This window comes from Nansenia antarctica (genome assembly GCF_963989245.1).
Source record: "Nansenia antarctica genome assembly, chromosome: 5".
Lineage (NCBI taxonomy): Eukaryota > Metazoa > Chordata > Actinopteri > Argentiniformes > Microstomatidae > Nansenia > Nansenia antarctica.
In genome coordinates this window covers 40,405,884-40,427,688 of record NC_137690.1, presented here as the reverse complement: position 1 = coordinate 40,427,688, position 21,805 = coordinate 40,405,884, and the positions used below count along the sequence as shown (strand labels likewise).

Below are 21,805 nucleotides of genomic sequence, written 5' to 3'. Positions count from 1 at the left end.
CTGCTTCATCCTTGAACGACTTCTGATGTTTGGTCTCATAATCATGCCGTTTAACGCTTGAAGTTCGGCAAACAACATTTTCGTGACATAGGACACATACAGCACGGTCTTTCTGGGACACAAAACCCCACTCTTATTATATATTATTATTATATTGTTATGTGTGCTTAACTGTTAACAGTAACACTTGTATCGAATCGAATTCAGAATTTTACTTTGAAAATTGACGCCAGAATACGACTCTCGTGGAGTGGATGAGAGACTAGGGCTGCATTCGTAAATTCGCCCTGAGAGCGCCGGAGCGTCCCCGAGACTGCCTCTAGTCCAATCAAATTACTTGGTCCCATTATGACGTTGAACCCAGTGTGCGCGAATTTACGAACGCGGCCAACATAAAATAAAATAAAAACATTCTCCCATTCTCGCACTTATTGCTTGCGTGCCACTGTTTAAGCTGTCGCGTGCCACTGCTGGCACGCGTGCCATAGGTTGCCGACCCCTGGTTGTTCGCTGGCAAACTAGTCTTGCCCTGATGTTTTTTTCTTTTTTTCAGGTTTCCTCCTTGCACACCTCCCATGAAAATCAACTTGTGCAGTCTCTTTCTGACGGAAGATGCATGTACTTTGACATCAACTGTGGCAAGAGCTACCTGTAGGTCCTGTGATTACATGTTAGGATGGCTTGGGCTGAACCTGCTAGGATGGCCTAACCTGGCCATGTTGGCAGTTTTAAATGTCCTCCACTTGTAAATTATTTTCCAGACAGTGGGATGGCTGATTCTAATTGTTTGGAGATCTTTTTAAATCCCTTCCCAGACTCATACGCATGTACAATTAAAAGATTCAAATAAGCATATCTTCTTCAACTATTACAGATTTCAATGAGTGACATCATTTGAAAGCTTACATAATTTTTCATAATCTGTTTAAATAAGACAGGCTCCTCCAAAATCCTCTCTAACAATGTTCTAATCATTTGCACCTGATGGTTGGTTGTAATTTTAGGCATTTTAAGTAGTAATACTTAATACTTTTTCCTCACAAGAAAATTGCATTAATGAATTACATTTTGCAAATAATTTTTAAAAGAAATGTATTTTTATTAAATGTAGTTTTATTTTGTATATTACGTCCACCTTGCAGTATTGTTGAAATGAAGATCCCCATGAAGATGAAGATGAAGAATGAAGATGTTTAAATATGTTGAAAAAGACAAAAGCTTTCATGGGATGTCCTATATTTTTCCACATGACTGTAAGTCATCTACTACTTTCTTTCTTTCTAATAACATTATATTATTAACATTAACACAAAGAGACAGACAAACACAGACAGACAGGCAGAGACAGGCAGACACAGGTAGACAGAGAGACAGGCACACAGACAGACAGGCAGATACAGACAGACAACGGGCAGACAGACAGAGACAGTCTGAGAGACAGGTAGATACAGACAGACATACAGACTAGCAGACAGCGGGAGGGCAGACAGACAGACAGGCAGATACAGACAGACATTCAGAGAGACAGATAGACAGAGACAGTCAGAGAGACAGACAGCCAGACAGAGACAGTCAGAGAGACAGACAGAGACAGTCAGACAGACAGACGACAGGCAGACAGACGGCAGGCAGACAGACAGGGAGACACAGACAGTCAGAGAGAGAGACAGAGAGAGAGATAGACAGGGAATCCGAGAGGGAGGGCACCTACTTGGTGACTGTTCCTCCTCGTCCGTGGGGAACAGGTCGTCCAGGGACTCCTTGGACGAGGCTGTCTCCTTGTCATCCTGTTGGAGACACGCGACACACACAGTGAGCCACACGGTAGATCTGAGGAGGCAGAGCAGCCAACACATCTACACATCTAGTAATGACCCAGGACTGACATACAGTCAAGGCAATCTGCTCTGTAAAACGCTGTGTTTGTCACGAGAACACACGCCGAGGAAATAAGAGGCCCACTTCAACGCCATCGTACCCAGTCTGACGACCTTGGCGTGAAGGGAAAGGTGTTGAACCTAGACAATCTAAATTACAATCTACATCTACATCTACAGTCCTTCTGTGCACGTGGCATAGGCCCTCCTGCTCACAAGTAGGTTTCGGTCCAGGATTTGTTGGAAACGGGACTCCGACGTTCCCTTCTATGGTTAGGCAGGATGGTTTTTTTGCCGGAGGCCAGGTGTCTTGAGAGAACTCATAGGCTTCCACAACAGACTCGCTCCCAACACAAACAGAATCCAACTGGATCAGGAGGTTCAACAGAGATCAGGAGGATCAACAGAGATCAGGAGGATCAGGAGGTTCAACAGAGATCAGGAGGTTCACCAGGATCAGGAGGATCAACAGAGATCAGGAGGATCAACAGAGATCAGGAAGTTCAGGAGGATCAACAGAGATCAGGAGGGTCAACAGAGATCAGGAGGTTCAACAGAGATCAGGAGGGTCAACAGAGATCAGGAGGTTCAACAGAGATCAGGAGGTTCAACAGAGATCAGGAGGATCAACAGAGATCAGGAGGATCAACAGAGATCAGGAGGTTCAACAGAGATCAGGGGCCTGTTCCACTAAGCGAGATTATCTTCTAATCGGTGATAATTTCATTTTGCGTTCGGTTCCATCAATGTGGCTCAAATAATTCGCTGCTTGGTTGCTATGCAACCAATCCTTCTGAGTAATTCTGGTCGCAAGCAGACTTACAGGCTGGTTTAGGTAATGCGTGCGTCAAAATTGTCTCACAGGCGGAAACTACATCCCGAACGACAGTTCCTTCAAGTGTCTTTTAGGAAATATTAGTTCCCACTTTTTACGAGATAGATAGATAGATAGTTTGACTGTGTGATAGATAGATAATTTGATATTTTGAAAGTGTGATCGATCGATAGATAGATAGTTTGATTGTGTGATAGATAACTTGATATTTTGAAAGTTTGATAGATAGATCGATAGATAAATAAAAAAGTGTAAAAAAATAAATAAAGAAAATAGGTTTGTCTATCAACATGCATTGCTATCATCACAGCGGTCTGGCTGGCGCAGGGGTTTAGACAGCCAGCTAGAGTTCCGAAGGTTGCGAGTTCGAGACTTGATTCAAGTGAAGTTTTATTTTATTTTTACATTTAACCGAAGCCTTCATGCAAATCGATTTACAATAGATATATCTGTCTAAGTGAATCATCTATCAATCAGTAATCATAAGAAAAAATAATCTATGCCAAATCCAGGGTCCATTTAGAAGAACATAATTTACTACTCAGAAAGGCTTCAAACACCATTGTAATCATGTTAGTTCTTGTAAATTAGCCTGCACCATCATTTTATAGCCTACATACTTTTTTAGATGAGATTTTAGATTAGATTCAGACAACGAAATGCAGTAAAAAGTGTGTCAGAAGAGGGATTTGAACCACCGTCTTAAAATGACGAATAAATACTATGGCAGCGGTCGATACCACTATGCCATCATGACAATATGACGTTTTGTAGCCTGCTGCTCATATCACCACAGTAGTAAATATTAATTTATTAAAATATGAACATATAACAATAACTGGGGCTAGTATGACCTACGCATTTAATCGGTCAGCAATTTCTTGCCAAACCATTTCCCTCGCCTTGTTAATTGCGTCAGTATTGCACTATTTTACATCTTATTTTTCCATCTTCATAAAGATCAATAAATCGGAATGCTGCGCAAAAGTAGGACCCCTGCAGAGTGGAGTATCTTCATTTCGACAGATCGACTCTTCGGGGCTCTTTATGTCTGCGTGCACGCGCCCATATCGAGGATTTCTAAGCCGGTGTTCTGTGAACACTCATGACACAAGCCTGATCCTCGTTCGAGGAATCACCTGAGGCTTGAATTCCAATCCCGAGTTGCCTGATCGCCTGATTTATTTTAATCGCCGATATACTAATCAACGTTAGTGGAATAGCCTCCTGGAGGATCAACAGATATCAGGAGGTTCAACAGAGATCAGGAGGTTTAACAGAGATCAGGAGGTTCAACAGAGATCAGGAGGTTCAACAGAGATCAGGAGGTTCAACAGAGATCAGGAGGTTCAACAGAGATCAGGAGGTTCAACAGAGACCTGTCTCCCCGGCGGAGACAGACGTACCGTGGGCTGGTCGTCCAGGTCGTACTTGCGGATGCTGTTCATGAACTGGAGGTGGCGGTTGCGCTCGTCCAGGGTGACCACCTCCTGCTCGCACTCCTGCAGCCTCTGCTGGGCCCCGGCCAGCTCGTCCCTCAGCCACTGGTTCTCCTGGCACAGCCTCCGCACCTGGGCACGCAGCTTCTGCTTCTCAGCCTCCAGGGAGCCCAGGTGGGCCGACAGGGCCATCATCACCTGGAGGAAGAGGAGGGAGGGGAAGAAAGACAATGAGAGAGAGAGAGAGGCAGGGAGGGGAAGAGGGGAAGAAAGACAATGAGAGCGAGAGAGAGAGAGAGAGAGGCAGGGAGGGGAAGAGGGGAAGAAAGACAATGAGAGAGCGAGAGAGAGAGAGTGGCAGGGAGGGGAAGAGGGGAAGAAAGAGAATGAGAGAGAGAGAGAGAGGCAGGGAGGGGAAGAGGGGAAGAAAGACAATGAGAGAGAGAGAGAGAGAGAGAGAGAGAGAGGCAGGGAGGGGAAGAGGGGAAGAAAGAGAATGAGAGAGAGAGAGAGAGAGTGGCAGGGAGGGGAAGAAAGAGAATGAAAGGAGAGAGAGAGGTGGGCGGGAGGGGGGTAAGAAAGGATAGAAGAGAGAAAGGTTAGGGGGGGGGAGAGAAGGGAAGAAGAGGGAAAAAGAGGTGTGGGGGGTGCAGGATGCCATTTGTTTTTTAGAGAGAGAGAGAGAGAGAGAGAGAGAGAGAGAGAGAGAGAGAGAGAGAGAGAGAGAGAGAGAGAGGGGAATTCAAGCACTTTCAATGACCCATGTCTATTTTCCATCAAATTCACAAACTTTCAAGGGTTTCAAGGACCCGTGGGAACCCTGCCGTGACCCTGGTCCTCTGCCAGGCCTAGGTGCCTACCTGTGCCTCTGCCAGCCCCAGCTCGATCCTCTCCAGAGACTCCCGGACCATGCCACTCTTCTCCTGCTCCACGCTACCGCTCTCCGCCGCCGGCCGGACCTCTAGTGCCCCCTGCAGGCTGCCCAGGAGAGTGCGGTTCTCCCCGCGGAGCGCCTCCAGCCCCGCAATCACCTGGCGCGTGCTGCACAGGATGTCCTCCCCCGACAACATGATACCTCTGGTTGTTAGTTCCACCCTGTAGGTAGGAGGGAGGAGATGAGAGGAGGAGGAGGAGGGAGATGAGAGGAGGAGGAGGAGGAGGAGGAGGGAGATGAGAGGAGGAAGGAGGAGGAGGGAGATGAGGAGGAAGGAGATGAGAGGGGGAGGAGGAGGGAGATGAGAGGAGGAGGAGGAGGGAGATGAGGATGAGGAGGAGGGAGATGAGAGGAGGAGGAGGAGGACGGAGATGAGAGGAGGAGGAGGGAGATGAGAGGAGGAGGAGGAGGAGGAGGAGGGAGATGAGAGGAGGAAGGAGGAGGAGGGAGATGAGGAGGAAGGAGATGAGAGGGGGAGGAGGAGGGAGATGAGAGGAGGAGGAGGAGGAGGAGGAGGAGGGAGATGAGAGGAGGAGGAGGAGGGAGATGAGAGGAGGAGGAGGAGGAAGGAGATGAGAGGAGGAGGAGGGAGATGAGAGGAGGAGGAGGAGGAGGACGGAGATGAGAGGAGGAGGAGGGAGATGAGAGGAGGAGGAGGAGGAGGGAGATGAGAGGAGGAGGAGGGAGATGAGAGGAGGATGAGGAAATGGATGGAGAACAAGAGGATGGTAAAAGCCTACAGCAAAACTACACTTGCGGAACACTTTATTAGGAACACTGTACTAATACTGGGTAGGGCCTCCCTTTGCTCTCAAAACAGCCTCAATTCTTGTGGCATAGACTCCACAAGATGTTGGAAACATTCCTTTGAGATTCTGGGTTAGGTGTTGGGTTCAGATCTGGTAACTGGGAAGGCCACTGAAGAACACTGAACTCATTGTCATGTTCATGAAACCAGTGTGAGACGACTTTTGCTTTGTGTCATGGTCATGTTATCATGCTGGACGTAGCCATTAGAAGATGGGTAGTACATTGTGGCCATGAAGGGATGCACATGGTCAGCAACAATACTCAAAATAGGCTGTGGTATTCAAGCGATGATTGAGTGGTATTAACAGGCCCAAAGTGTGCCAAGAAAACATTCCCCACACCTTTACACCACCTGAATGAATGAGAAGGTGTACAAGTGTTCCTAATAAAGCGTTCTTTGTCACGGCTGTGGGCTAAATCCCAAACAGAACTTGCCGCATACTGTATGTAACAGATCTGAGACGTATGGTCCAAAGGTCTTTGCTTTCTAAGAGGATGACATTGGAAAAATGCTCGAACATGTTCATAATATCGTGCTCATAAACTGGACACACGAAATTGTCCTTTAAATGATTCATCCTGTCAAAGAGGGAGGGGACTGACCTCCCTAGTTATTCCAATGGAGGTCCACTGGCACACTTCTGGCAAAAGGCAGCCCCTAAATAGACAGCAAGATAAATGTATAACAAGACAAACCGCACCAAAAAAGCACAGAGACATAAAAGCAGAAACAAGTGAATTCTTGTTGAAACCAGTCATCTCAACTCTCAATAGATGTTCATTGATAGTCGCCGTTGTTGTTCATTAGTTTAGTTACTCATTTAGTTACTCCACCCAAAAGCACCTCCAATCACTGTTACAATACCATAGGCATACTCACAACAGAACGAGAGAGAGAGATAGAGAGAGAGAAAGACAGAGAGAGAGAGAGACAGAGAGATAGAGAGAGAGAAAGACAGAGAGAGACAGAGAGAGAAAGAGAGAGGGAGATAGATAGATAGATAGATAGATAGATAGAGAGAAAGAGAGAGACAGAGAGAGAAAGAGAGAGACAGACAGAGAGAGAGACAGAGACAGAGAGAGGGAGATAGATAGATAGAGACAGAGAGAGAAAGAGAGAGAGAGACAGAGAGAGACAGAGAGAGGGAGATAGATAGATAGAGACAGAGAGAGAGAGAGAGAGAGAGAGAGAGAGAGAGACAGAGACAGAGAGAGACAGAGACAGAGAGATAGATAGATAGATAGAGAGAGAGAGATAGATAGATAGATAGAGAGAGACAGAGAGATAGATAGAGAGAGGGAGACATCATAAAAGAGAGCAGTAGAGCAGGCAGCTGCTCAGACTGTGAGGCAACAATGAACATTGTGAATGATTTGGCATTTGGGGATTTCATTCAAAAGTGACTAGACGTGCTACTTGTCGACGCTGTCACCGTAGATCTCCGCCGCTATCCGATCCCTACGGCCCTATCCTAAGTGTCGGGTTTTGCTGAAAAACGAATTAGGATTATCTTGAATATTGTGACTAGCCTTACCCTACACAACACAAAGAAACAATTGCATTGCATGAAAGCCTACATGACTTCGTGTCCTACTACTACATCGCCAGTTCTAACGAAGACAACATGAATGTCAACACTGTTCCCAAACAAAAAGTTGTCTGAAGCCTAGCGGGCTGCTAATTCCCAACCTCTTGTCGTGGCGTCGACCTCTTTTATTCGCGTTTCACCGCTTTTGATTCGGGATCCCATCAAAGTGATTTCGTTCCTTTAGGCTACTCCTAGATTTGTGTTCCGCTATTTCTGGATCATGAACGAGATAACGGGTTCTCTTTGGATGATAATAACATCAACTCCGGCAATCATTCACCTGTTCCTGCCGCCTCAGACTGTCTGTCTCATCTGGGGTTTACCTGATCTGATCTCTCCCACCATGCACCGCGGGCGGCCCGGGGTGTCCTGGGATAAGGCCGTCTCTCTCTCTCTCTCTCTCTCTCTCTCTCTCTCTCTCTCTCTCTCTCTTTCTCTCTCTCTCTCTCTCTCTCTCTCGCTCTCTCTCTCTCTCTCTCTCTCTCTCTCTCTCTCTCTCTCTCTCTCTCTCTCTCTCTCTCTCTCTCTCTCTCTCTCTCTCTCTCTCTCTCTCTCTCTCTCTCTCTCTCTCTCTCTCCCTCTCTGGCTGAGGGATGGACACACTGTCAGTAGATGAAATTCCGTGCTATATTAATTTATTTTCTCATGTTTTTAAAAACAATTGTTTTCAACAATAGTTCAATGAACAATTGACAGAGATAACCATTACATTACCTACCTAGAGGCACGTACGGTACAGGGGAGCGCAATAAATGCATCACTGTGGACCTATGTATCTTTCTGTGACTTGTCCTAGTCATGCACTCACCACATTCACTGCCAAGTTCCGCAATGACCGAAGTGGTGGTGTGTTTGTGTGTGTGTGTGTGTGTGTGTGTGTGTGTGTATGTGTGTGATAGGGGTGGACTACTAGTGTGTGAGAGGGGTGGGGAGTAGAAGGGGTGGAGCCTTACATGATATAAGCGGGCATGTTTTGAACAAAGCAGATTAGGAGTCTGGGGGGGGGGGGGGCGGTGTAAGCATGGCCCGGGGAGAATCATTATTAGTAGCATTAGTTGAGACAGGAGCGCACGCTTTTACTCCCAAACAGTCATCATGTCTGCCTGACTGAACGTCACAGAGAGAGGTGAGGAATGGAAGGCAGAAAGAGATACAAAAAAGAGGGAAAGAGAGAGTGAAATAACCAGGGGACAGAAAGAAAGAGAGAGAGAGTGGAAGAAGAAGAAAGATAGTCAGTAAGCATGAGACGTCGTTGTTTCACCGGGCCGGATGCTGGTTCGGTGGCCGAGTGGCATCTAACATGGCACACTGTCTGTCTACACCTTTCACAACAAGACTCTGGATCCCCATCATGGACGGACTGGGTGGGATTGACCACTTGTAACCACCAGGGCTGCAGCAGAGTGGTGTGTGACACCGGGAGAGCAACTGTGTGTGTGTGTGTGTGTGTGTGTGTGTGTGTGTGTGTGTGTCAACGGTTATACGAGCCGCGTGATTGATGCTTCAGCTGCTAGCTTGTGTGGCTACCCGAGGGAGACCGTAAAAGGCCAAGCGAGGGCAAGGGTGCTAGGCCTCACTCGTCCAACTGACCCCACATACACGGTCAAAGGTCAAAGGGCAGCCACTGCACCGCCCCCTGGTATTTACCCCGGAGACGCCAACACGACACCTGGGCACCCAGGTATTTTGGGGCACGGAGGTCATCGTGTTCAGTCAAAGTGTGGACATGCAGTGTAGGCTCCACCATGTTCTCTGTCACCGTCAGTTGTGTCCAAATTGTACCACCCTCAAGACCACCAGGACCAAGCTCCGGACCTGGGGTGATGGGGCCTTTTCAGCCGCAGCCCCGTCCCTCTGGAACGCTCTCCCCAACCACATCAGACAGGCCAACACCCTGCCAACATTTAACATCTACTATATCAGTCCAATGCTACGTGGAGGTGTAACCCGTCATTAAGGTGTAACCCGTCATTAAGGATCTGACTCAGGGGTTGGTGTCTGTGTGAATGAGAAGGCTTACTGGAAATGACCATTCAAACAAGCTTAGAAAACATCCCTCCAATCGGATTATTCCAGATTCATATGTGTAGTTATGCACAACACCCATCCTCACTGCTGTGATGTCACTGTGAAAAATGAATCCATGTCTGGCCATGGTTGATTATTTATCTAGCACAGTGGTTCTCAACCTTTTTTGGGCCAGCGCCCCCCTGTCCATTATCCAGGTCTCTTACCGCCCCCCATCAAAAAAAGTATTTTTCTTCCCTGAATATTAATGTTGACTAATATTCTGTGTTATATCACAGAACAACAATAACACAGCAGCAATTTAACACATGTCCGGTGCAGAACAAACAGTAGGCTACAAAACTGTACATTACAACTAACATTGTTTGTTTTTTAAGTGTGCTGGTGTTGCATTTCGCCAAATTGCTGTTTTATGATGCTAATATTTATTCATTTTTGATTGGACTTTGGGGGGGGTGGTGTCACAATATGGCGGCAAACGCTAGGGGGCTATTATTTAAATATTTTATTTAGTATTCTATGGTATTATTTTCATAAACTGACCACTTTTTCTCATATCAAAACATAACAAAGTTCCAAAGTTCAAAGCTCTGCACTCCGGGAGCGCTCAGAGATGGGTGCTCTGACTGAAAACACGGTTTTGCCCGAGCAAACTGACCGTTCGTGCATTTACGAACGTACCCGTAATAACACTGCTGACAGCTGATCAATCGCAAGCAGAGTAGTGGTTTCCTATAGCAACAAAAGACGCTGACAGCTGTTCGGAGTGCTTATGTGTTCGTTTCCAGGACATCACAAGAGGAGCAACATATCACAAAAAAGCGATCGTATATTTTATTTTCTAAACGTTAAGAAGAACACATCGCAATGCTAACCTCAGAATGGCACTAGGGATAACATCCACAACAACACTTAACAGTAATACATTTATGTAATATACTGTAATGAACCTGCGAGGGGAGGGGACATTCGTAGCTGATTTCTCTAGGTTCGATTATTGGTAAGCGACAGAGAGCTTTCCGGACTGGTTACAATACGATCGCTTTTTTGAGATAGGTTGTTCCTGCTGTGATGTTCTGGTATGGTGGTATGGTATTAGGCATTAGCACTCATTTTAACTAAATTAAATAAGCTGTATTGAAAGGAAGCGAACGCATAAGCGCAGAGGGTAGTGTGTATACGCGGGGAGTGAGTATTTGGCATGTCACTGGCGGGGACATGGACTGAGAATCACAACTAAAATAAGAAATGTTTCGCTTACGTCACAGAGCCCGGCCAAGTTCAGAGCGCTCAGAGATGGGTGCTCTGACTGAAAAGACGGTTTGTTCGTGCATTTACAAACGTACCCGTAATAACACTGCTGACAGCTGTTTTTCATGAGAAAAATACTTTATGCGTGAACGCCCCCCAAGAACACCTCAACGCCCCCCTTAAAAAAAAAAGAAATCCAGCGCCCCCCGATGTTGTCTGAACGCCCCCTGGGGGGCGGTACCGCCCCCATTGAGAAACGATGATCTAGCAGATCATCCTTATCAAACGCTTCTCACATTATGTCCCAGATGTCAGTGGTTTCAACGGTGCTTAGTCTGGTTAATACTTTATATACCCCCTCATTCCATGAAGAAAGCCTCCATGTAGTCACAGAGAGCACAGTGGAAACTTTGATAATGGAAGAGGATGTGTGTATGTGTGTGAGAGAGAGATTTTCCCACAGCTCAAAAAGAAAGCCAGCATAGGGAATGTGATCAATGTATGTATGTGTATGTGTGTGTGTGTGTGTGTGTGTGTGTGTGTGTGTGTGTGTGTGTGTGGAGAAGGCGGTGCTTCTTGTACCCATGAGCTGGAGACTGTCTGTTTTACAGTATTGATACTGTATCTGTCAAATCCACTGTAATCATCATTTGGTGTGAATAACATCCTATGTGTAGCATAACTGGTTGGGTGTGTGTTGGGGTGGGGTGGTGGTGGTGGTAGTGGGCCTTTATGGAACTCAGGGTCAGGGTTAGGGTTAGGGAGTTGGTCTGGAAAACAGCCCAAATGGCCGCATGTGTCGATCCACCCAACAGGCTGACGTAGTGGGCGTACTCATGACTCCCTTGTGTGTAGAAAGCCTTATGCCACAAACTCCCAGGTGACCTAACAACTTCCTTAGTGAAATTCCAAAACATCCGTTTGCCCAACTCAACTGGTTCTCAGGTTCTGAGGTTCCTGGGGTCTCGGCGGAGGTTCCTGGGGTCTCCACCCACAGTTGTGAAGCACCTCACTGCCGGAACAATCTGCAGAGAACGTTTCAATTTGGTTGCTCTGGGTTCTTGTCCGTTAAAACTTCCTTGGCAATCCCTCCTAAATTTCGTTGTTTGGTACCTGTACTGTAGCAATGACAATAAAGTCCATTCATTCATTCATTCATTCATTCATTCATACCCTATCCCTACCCTATCCCTAATGGCACTTTTCCACTACGCTGCAGACCTGGTGCTGACCCAGGTCAGCCCGCTTCGTTCCCCTTTTCCATTCGTCGTTCCAGGTCGCTTCGGTCCCAGGTCCCAGGTCCCACATCGGAGCAGGGTCTAAAATTTCATATCCGGGTCTCTTTGCCAGGCTGCGTGTGACGTGTGACGCTGCACACCGTTGATTGGTCAATGGAAAATCGTCATCCCATGTCCCATCCCATATTATTTCTTCACTAACCGCCATCTTGAAATACCACTATTCACTCTAGGAAAATGTCACTACAGTTTCTGTAATAGCTTATTAATAAAGATTCGGAAAATTATGCAGACCATCGTATTATCTTAGTTTAATGTCATTTCAATGAATCATATAACTTTTATTTACAACAAGCACAACACAAAAATCGCTATTATGCACCGGCTTTGTCCGTGAATAACACCAGCTGTGGAGGTGTTACAAACACAATACTCCTTTGCTAACTTCACCATCTGTCTACGGTCATTTTGAGCCCTTAACCACCGCGCTGACACCCCGAGAAGTTATGCTTTTAACCAGGGTTCGAGTTATAAGCTGAACTCTGTGGGGGTCTCCAAAATAACAGTGTGAAATGTTCTCATGCACGCGCGAATCATGCCCACACAGCGATGGGACTTACAAGTTTTAATTAGCTATAGGCAGTAGCGGATTAAGGTGGCCAGTGGCCCTAGGCTACTCCTTTGTGTGAGGACCCCCCGCCCCCATACACAAGCCTCCCCCCTCCCCAAAATATACAACTCACGAGCACCCTGCACACACACACCACTCATAATGCTTTACCATAAAACACTTAAACACTTTAATAACACAATAACACAACAGTGTTAATAATGCAAAGAATAAAAAAAGGTTCAGTGCATTCAGTTCTGTCTCTATTGCTCTCCTCTCCCGTTGTCTCTCTGTTACTGTCCTGTTGTCTGTCTCTCTGTTGCTGTCCTGTTGTCCGTCTCTCTGTTGCTCCCCTCAGCTCTAAATGACAGAAATGAATTAGCTAATTAGTTGGCATGTAAACATATAGTTAGGGTTGGGTACAGTTTGGGTTTTATTCGATACCGGTGACAAATCGATACTTTAAAAACGGTACCGGTACCGAAACATCATCCTCATCCTCCTCCTCAAATACCAACATATCCTGACGCCACAGCTGCAGGCTACTCATTTCACCACATCAACAGCCCCACATGAAACAACAGCTATAAAAGCGATAGTCACACATGTATCTCGGCCAATAATTGTGTTATTTTTGCTATACAGAAGGAGCGAAAAATATGTACACTAGGTTAGTAAAAAGTAAAAGCCACCTTACCTTTACAGAGACAAGATAGACCAAAGTGGTCTGTTCTCAGGAGGCTGCGGTCGCGGTCCTGGAACCCATGATGCTGACGTCCGATGTCCTTTCTTTATCCAAGATTGGATGAACGGGAGAGGGTCAAATTTGTCAGCAGGGCTAACGTTAGGTGTCATAGCAGGTTTCTTTGATAAAAACCCGAAATTGTCTAGGCTTGATGACCCGGTCGGCAGCAGTGGCCTTTTTTTGGGGCGGCATGGTAGCTACTGTATGTATATACTCCTGTATAGCTAATGAATGAATGTTTGCTTCTCAATAATAGGCTAGGTGCACGATCTCCACTACTTCCTGAAAGGCACCTTGCATGAACATATCCTGTCTCACTCTATTGGTTTAATTGATTAATCAGCTGTGCACTGTGTGTTCCAACGGTTTACCGCACAGCTGATTAATCAACCTTTTGCTGTTGCTCAATATTCTACTGCGCCCCATGGTGTCTTGGTGGTGAAGTGCAGGCAGTCAAAGGCATACTGTCATTCACAGGAGATTAATGGTGCGCGTAGTTCTTTTGGAAAACGTGTTTATTTTACAATATTTATAATATAAATTAAATAATATTCATTACATTGACATTTTGATCAAATAATAGTTGTGGTAATGTATTATTAGCGACCCCCACAGACTTTTGATTTTACTGCCTTCAAGGGAGCTCAGACCATCTCTATGGGAGCTCAGCTCCCATTGGCTCCCACATAACTCGAACCCTGCTTTTAACCGTAAACTCGATGAACCGGGAGTTCACCCGGCCGCTGCTCGCAGCACCGCTTGTCCAGTTGACAGCGGGGGCAGAGAATATTTCTACCCCGGAATTCCATTCAAATGCCCGCGTCAGTCAGCCTTTTCCGTAGAAATACATCGCTCCGTTATATATCTAACGTTACATGTTTTAAGGCTGATCTGTGCATGAGGATTGGTGCTGCATTTTGACATAATTCTTATCGCATTTCCCCGTTGTGTTGTGCTGCCGTTCAGTAGTCCAGCGCTTCATCATCCCCCTTCACCCCTTTCCATCCCTGGCGTCATTTGATCAATGAACGTGGTATTATACATATTACATATTTGTTGTTATTTATGGAAGTGTCCGGTTGCTGGAGGAACCAGGACGCCGGCTACACTGCACAGTTTAGCCCGAAATATATAGAGAGAGTGCTGTACCGCGCCAGCTGGTGCAACTCCCGTTGACGGCACACAATGATGCTACAGTTCATAAAGCAGACAAGTGAAGGGAGTGGTTTTAAGGGTTCATAAACATGACTTTATTATGTGTAGAACAACATATGTGCAGAACAAAATCCAATAGAAATGATTCAAACATGCAGACAATCAGGCAGTAGCCGTCTCCTGAACATAACAATGACGCTACAGCGAGCTAAAGTAGTAGCCATCTCCTTACGATAGCCCACAGTAGTTTCTTTCTCTTTTCAGCATTCCTCTTTCGAGTATCCTTCCTTCTGTCTTCGCTCTTCTGTCTTCTCTCTTTTCTCTCCAAAAAACCACGGTTAATAATATACCACATGCCGAGGGAAAGGCATAGGATAGCTGCAAGCATAGGATAGCTCCATGTTGCTGTTGTTATGTCTCGTGAAAATATACGTCACCACCATGGCGCGCTGTTATGACGCGTAACTCCGCCTACTATCGTCTACTCCTCCTACTAGCTCCGGGTCTGTGTGTATAGGCTCTATTAAATGGAAAACCAGAACAGATCAAAAGTGACCCGACCTGACCCCGAACTGATGCGAACTGCACTAACGTGGGACCCAGATGGAGAAGCCCCATAACACTATCCTATCCCTACCCTATCCCTAACACTATCCTATCCCTACCCTATCCCTAACACTACCCTATCCCTATCCCCAACACTATCCTATCCCTATCCCCAACACTATCCTATCCCTACCCTATCCCTACCCTATCCCTATCCCTATCCCTATCCCTACCCTATCCCTATCCCTATCCCTATCCCTACCCTATCCCTACCCTATCCCAGTGGTGTGCCGTCAGGGCCAGCAAGGCCTTCTCTGCTGGCCTAAACATCATCAGAATATACATTTTATTTTAATATATTTTTTCCACAAATATGTATTAATGATTCCCCATAGTCTATTCTCTTCATTTCATAGCTTTCCTCTTGGTTGCGCTGCTTCCAGTCTCCGATTGAGATTTGGAGGGCTGGCCTTTATGTTAGAGCTTTTATCCAATCAAAATGTGTTGCTAGGGGGCTCCAAAATCTGCCCGCCTGCACGATAAACGGTGCCGCGAATACGACCTGTAACTTAACGTTGGAACGAGAAAACCTGTGGCGTACCTAGTAAACCTACGTAGATGCGAGCAAAAGCAACAACGGCGCCTGCTGTAAGGCTCAATGATGTCAGCACCCAGCACGTCTTTTGATTGGATACGCACTATTGATACGCACTATTGATATTCACTATTGAGATGCGTAACTATGCCGGTAGATGTGAAACTTTTGAAAGTGCGCAGGGAAACGGAGCTCCACAACGAAAGCTTTCGTTGACTGATCGATAATACTGATCGATTGTGTCCTGTTTTTGGGTAAACAATAACTTTCATTTAGGGGACACGATAAAAGCGCCGAGTCCACAAACAGAGGAAACTACGTTGAGCTTCTTTCTTTTCTGGCTGAAAACAACCCAGATTTACATTACCACCTGTCCACAAACAAAGTGTTTACTGGGACGTCAGGCAAAATGCAAAACGACCTGATTTTTGCTATTGCTGAAGTGATGGGACAAGAGATCAAAATGGAGATTAAAAAGGCACCCTTTGTCGCTATTATGGTGGACGAGACGACAGACGTGGGTAATGTAGCGATCTTAAAGATGTTAGTTTAACACTCTTCATTGTAAATGCGGATTTATTGATTAAAAATGCTTCGGAAATATTAATATAACTCTGTTGTACTTGTCTGACTATGTTAAGGTGATGCAACGCCCGGTTATACTGTGTTTCTGTCTAGTTTCTAGAGCCATGGCGTCATAACGATGGTATTAAGAGGTAGAATAATTCAGGTAGGAATGTGTCGGACATCACTGAAGGCCTAGGTGTGAAATGCACCGCCCGCCACTGCCCTATCCCTATCCTACCCTATCCCTATCCTACCCTATCCCTATCCTACCCTATCCCTACCCTATCCCTATCCCTACCACTACCCTATCCCTACCCTATCCCTATCCCTATCCTAACTGGCTGAATAATAGAAACAGTACTGGAGCCACCGCCTTGGCTGTGGTGGCTAGCAGGGGTAGGGCCTCTGGGTAGCGGGTTGCATAATCAACCATTACTCATATGTATCGGTGCCCCCGGCTAGTCTTGGGGAGGGGCCCCACTATATCTAGGGCCAGGTGTTGGAAAAGGCACCTCTATGATGAGTAGTGATGAGGGTTAGGGTTAAGCCCAGTTCTAGGATCAGTTTTAGGGCGAGGCTACACGGTGCCGGATTTGGCTGGAGATGAATATGATACGTCTGTACGGTGTAAGGCGTTGTCCTAATGTATGGTATTTGTCAAGTTAGACATGTCAGGAGAGCAGAGTATCATCTTTCCATGAGTTGAATAGTTTTTTTTCATCCTCTATGGGTATGCAAACGACTTGTTGAGCGAGGAATCCAAACAGCTCTGTTTTGTTTGAAAGCTTTTCCTGAGGTGACAGAGGAATTCGAAGACCTAATAAAAATGCAAAAATATATATATTTTTTCAATTATCCATGTCACAATTAGAATGTTTTGTTGTCCTAATGTATGATAGGACAAGTGACACTATGGAAGTGAATGAGGCCAGAAAGCAGCTCTTTACTCATAAATCTAGACCACTGGAGAATATCCCACCTACAAAGGCTGCATTAGAACAACATGTAAAACAGGCCATGTATCAAGCGAATGTCTGGATCAAAACTTTAGTTCCTGATCCTCAACTCTCAACCTCTTCTGAATGGGGTTGGTTGCAAGAAGGAATGGAATGGCAGCCACTTTGGACCACACTACCAGAGACCTCACAGAGCTGCCATCCACTGTGGATGCAAGAAAGGATGCAATATGCACTGCAAGTGTACAAAGGCTGCCCTTAAGTGCACTGACCTTTGCTCTTGTTCAGGAGACTGCTAGGTGGACAATGACACATTATTAAAAAGTTGCTCTTACAAATATTTGTATTCTATCTTGTGTTGGAAGTACTAGACATAATGCAAGAAACAGACCAGTATTCTTGCTAAAATTGATTTAAAAAATTTATAAGAATGTTGCATACATTCTAAATATTCCATTTGATGTCATAATGCACTCAAGCAGACATTATACATTGCAGTTAATGGAAGTTCTAGATTGCACAGTCAAATTCTAGAATGATTTGCAGAAATATTTTACTCCTGAAAATGTGTTGGGTACCCCAACTTTGATTGGTTCTCCTGGATTTTCCCAGTGGATTTGAGTTTGCATCTTTTGAGAGGTGTTACTCGACACCTATATGAACACATTGGTGAAAAAAGCTATTGGTAAGAAATGTTTTCACAGATGGTCAGACAATCTTGCTAATATTCCCTAACTAAAAGGTTTAGACATTAGGGACGTAACATTTAGTCATCGACTGTATTTTTGGCAGTCATAATGCTAGAAGAAAGAATTAGGATTTAAACACTTTTTGGGGGGTTTCTTATTATTTACAGCAGAGAAACTGTACAGGGGGGTAGAGGGGATGAAGAGGTCTTAGGACGGACAGTTAAGGCGTAGCCTGAAGAGATGGCGGTCTTCAGTCCACGGCAGAAGATGGGTTCGTCCTGACAGCAGTGAGAAGCTCGTTCCACCAGCGAGGCGCCAGGACAGTGAAAAGCCGTGACCGGGCAGCCTGACTGCTGCTTCCACGTAGAGGCGGGGGTGCCAGTCTGTCAGCCGAGGTGGAGGAGTGATCTGGCAGGTGTTAGAGGGCTGGCCATTGCTTGAAAGTAGGGAGGGGTGGTTTGCTTTGCTGCCCAGTAGGCGAGCACCAGGGTGTTAAATCTGAGGCAAGCTGCTACCGGGAACCAGTGAAGGGTGCCGGAGGTGTCTTATCTACTGTAAGGATGATACTCTCTTAGTTTCTACCATCATCTCTAACCTAGAATCCTAACATCCCCCACATCTATACCCTGAAGGTACTCACAGTCACAGAGCTTTGGTCTTCAAGTTTTCAAGTTTCAAGTTTTATTGTTACGTCACATTACACACGTGTAAGAAAGTAAAATACATAGGCTTCCGTTCCTGACATTGCAGCACTAAGGCAATAAGGCAAAAGGCAAGATATGTCAAGATAAAAGGTGACAATAGTACAAGACATAAGTGACAAATAAGACAGGATACAATTAGCAGTACATAACAATAAAAGAAGCTAAAAAAAACGGCAATGTTGTTCAGGAGCCCAACGCACGGCGGCCATCTTGGCAGGTCCTGGGTCATATGGAGGAGAACAAGCAGAGAGGAGGACAGACATACTGTCAGCTGAGTCGGTGCAATTTAATCAGCCAGGCTGGCAGTTGGGGGGTGGGAACACCTTGCGATGTGTCACTAAACATAGCCCAGGTCACCACAAGAGACCCAACAGGCTCTTGTTTCAATGGGAGCTATCTTTCCCCTCCCCACCACACTCACACGCCGTACACGCACACCCCAGGCATGCACACACAGACACACACACACACACACACACACACACACACACACACACACACACACACACACACACACACACACACACACACACACACACACACACACACACACACACACACACACACACTTTTTCTGTAAAATGTGTTTGAATGCCCATATTAGCCATTTGTTTGTTTTTTTGCTGATTTGACATCCTGGTGGTGCACAATGTTATTGCACAACGATTGATGTCCGAAAGTTGCAATTGAGGTCAAAGTAGTATATGTATTTTGAATGATACATCCTATTTTCTGTAGCTCCTCCTAAAATGAATTCCCATGCGCCGTGACGTAACAACAACATCTCACCCAGCTATAGAGCTCTGAAGCGTGACGTGGCTAGCCTGTTTGTAAAGTTGGTGCCCAGAGTCAAATATAACCATGGCTTTTTTGAGACTGAGTCAAACAACCATTCAACACATTTTATTGAGAATTGTTCATAGCTATATCCAGTACCAAGTTGTAAAAACAAAAATCAGGGGGGATGGTGGATTTTATCACATCATATATCAATTTGTGCTGATGACAGCGCAGGGGGTTATAATGGAAGTTATAATGGAAGTCTATGGTACAAATCTTGTAGGTTATCAGTCCCAACGTACCTTTTTGTTCAATCTGACTTTATACAAAAAGTAAAAATGCACCAAAATCAATCTTCTCATTTATTATTCAGGTGGATCAGCTGGTGATATTAATAATAATCAAAGTCATATTTGTTTTTAGAATATTGAATCATAGTGTATTTTTCAAAAAAGCAGTTAGTGGTATATGATCAAAATTGGTATCTAAAGGTTACATTTTTAATTGTGATTAATTAAATCATTATATAAATTAAACAAGAACCCCCCCCCCGCTTAAAAAATACATATATATATTGATCTTTCATAATTTTATTGCAGTTCAAATACAAATATTTTATGTTAACATTCCCAACGTAAATTGTTTTAACAGGGCAAGTACAAGATATGAAAATAAATAAAAAATAATACATTAGGCCTACAAAATAAGACCAATTTTGTCAATGGCTGCCTACCCCACTCTCCCCTATCTCATAGAAGTTTCCAAAGATTTTCATAATCATGGTTTTTATTCTACATTTTTCAGGCTCTTGCTTTCGGATCGTTAGCCAAGCAATGGCTTTGAAGCCCAGACTTGACATGTACATCTGGTCTGAACTTCTTCAGTGGAGGGCCAACACGCTTGATGAAAAGCAAGGCTGACATGCTTTTTACCTCTAGGGAGCTTCTAGTTGTGGTTAAAATGTTCATCTAGGCCTCGGCTACACAACGACAAAACGCAATTTCGATCTCTGGCCACACAAGTGCTTTCTCATTGTCGCGCAAAAGAATCTCTGGCCACATGGAACCGCGTATTCAGGTACACTGGGCATGCGCGTACTGGCAGACCCAGAAAATGTTTCAAATATAATTGAGACAGTACCGTAAAATAATAGAAATTCATTCATTTTCATTCATTCGGTAGTATTGTCAACTCCCAACAATCTCCTCTCCACTTACATTACGTCTGCATCCAAGATATGGCATGTGTACGTTATTCATCTGTGTAAAGTTAGGTTGTATAAAAAGAGCTGATGCATAATAATTGTTGAAGTGCCTCTTGCTAAGATGTTTCTAAGACGATAAATAATATCACAGCACTGGTTTATCAAGTGTAGGCAATTTATAGCACAAGACTTGTTGAATGGTTGGGTTGCACGCAATGCACACATACATCAATCAATCAAACTTTATTTATACAGCATATGGATGTTGCTGTGCCTAATGCCTAGACCTTTCATGCGCACACTTGTTACTTGCCGCTTTCATAATTTTATTTAGCCTATATAACACAAGTCATGCATTGAATGTAACCTCAAGTGCTGAACAGTATTAAGTAAACCACAATACATGGGTGTCCGCGTCATCGTTATCCTAACAACACACCCAATCGCCGACCACACGACTCCAAAAACGAGACGGAAAAACCTCCCAGAGTTCTGTTCTTTGTTCTATTTATTTTGTTATCAAGAAAAAAGCTATTAGGAAGCAGCTTGATGCAGTGATGGAATAATACCTGTAATGAATGAATTACAGCTTTAATTGTCCGTAGGAACAGTAGGAACATTCTGGGTTACTGCCATAACAACAAACATATTTCTATGAAGATGGGTTTTTGGGATGTGATGATGACATGAAACATTGTTCTCTTCTAGCTCCAAGCTGTACTCTGGACGCCCCTTGTTGCCCCATTGCAGATCTAAAGGAACTGGAACATGTGTTAGGATGGTGGATAAACAGTCCTCACTATTGGACCATGTGAACATGGTCAACCTTGTCAAAATGGATGAGCAAGTAAATTATTTCCACTATTGAGGCCACTGTGAAATTACCACTTACATTGCTATAATAATAATAATAATAATAATATACTATGTTATTGTTGTGTTTTTTCCCTGTATCTGAATGCTGCAGTGTCAATGTTGAGGAACCAAAGCCAAAGAACTTTACTCCAGTGTACTTGTACGATCTTGTAAGATGTAATAAAAGTGATTCTGATACGACAGTTAAGTTTGACCCTCGCAGGTCGCTAAGCTTCGGTAACATCCTCTGACATTGATGTCTTTCCTTAAGGGAACATCTGCTCACTCAACTCACAAAATGCATCCCATGCTCTATGAAGGGTGACTAGATGTATGTTAGAATGTGTTTTTTGATTGCTAGAGCCAATGGATATTCAACCTGGCAAGACTATTTAGAT

At 44.8% G+C, this 21,805-nt stretch overlaps 1 protein-coding gene across 1 annotated transcript in view; it reads right to left on the bottom strand.

The window, feature by feature from the left end:
• The window catches only part of klc3 (kinesin light chain 3), a 35,591-nt gene extending 27,900 nt beyond the window's left edge, over positions 1 to 7,691 (bottom strand). Inside the window, exons 1-5 of the mRNA XM_080530894.1 lie at positions 7,586 to 7,691; positions 6,499 to 6,553; positions 5,012 to 5,246; positions 4,119 to 4,349; positions 1,712 to 1,787 (exon numbers count right to left, since the gene is read on the bottom strand). Of these exons, the coding sequence (XP_080387020.1) occupies positions 1,712 to 1,787; positions 4,119 to 4,349; positions 5,012 to 5,221 (517 nt within the window). The 5' untranslated portion in view covers positions 5,222 to 5,246; positions 6,499 to 6,553; positions 7,586 to 7,691. The remainder of the gene's footprint in view (positions 1 to 1,711; positions 1,788 to 4,118; positions 4,350 to 5,011; positions 5,247 to 6,498; positions 6,554 to 7,585) is intronic.
• Between the last annotated feature and the right edge of the window lie 14,114 nt (positions 7,692 to 21,805).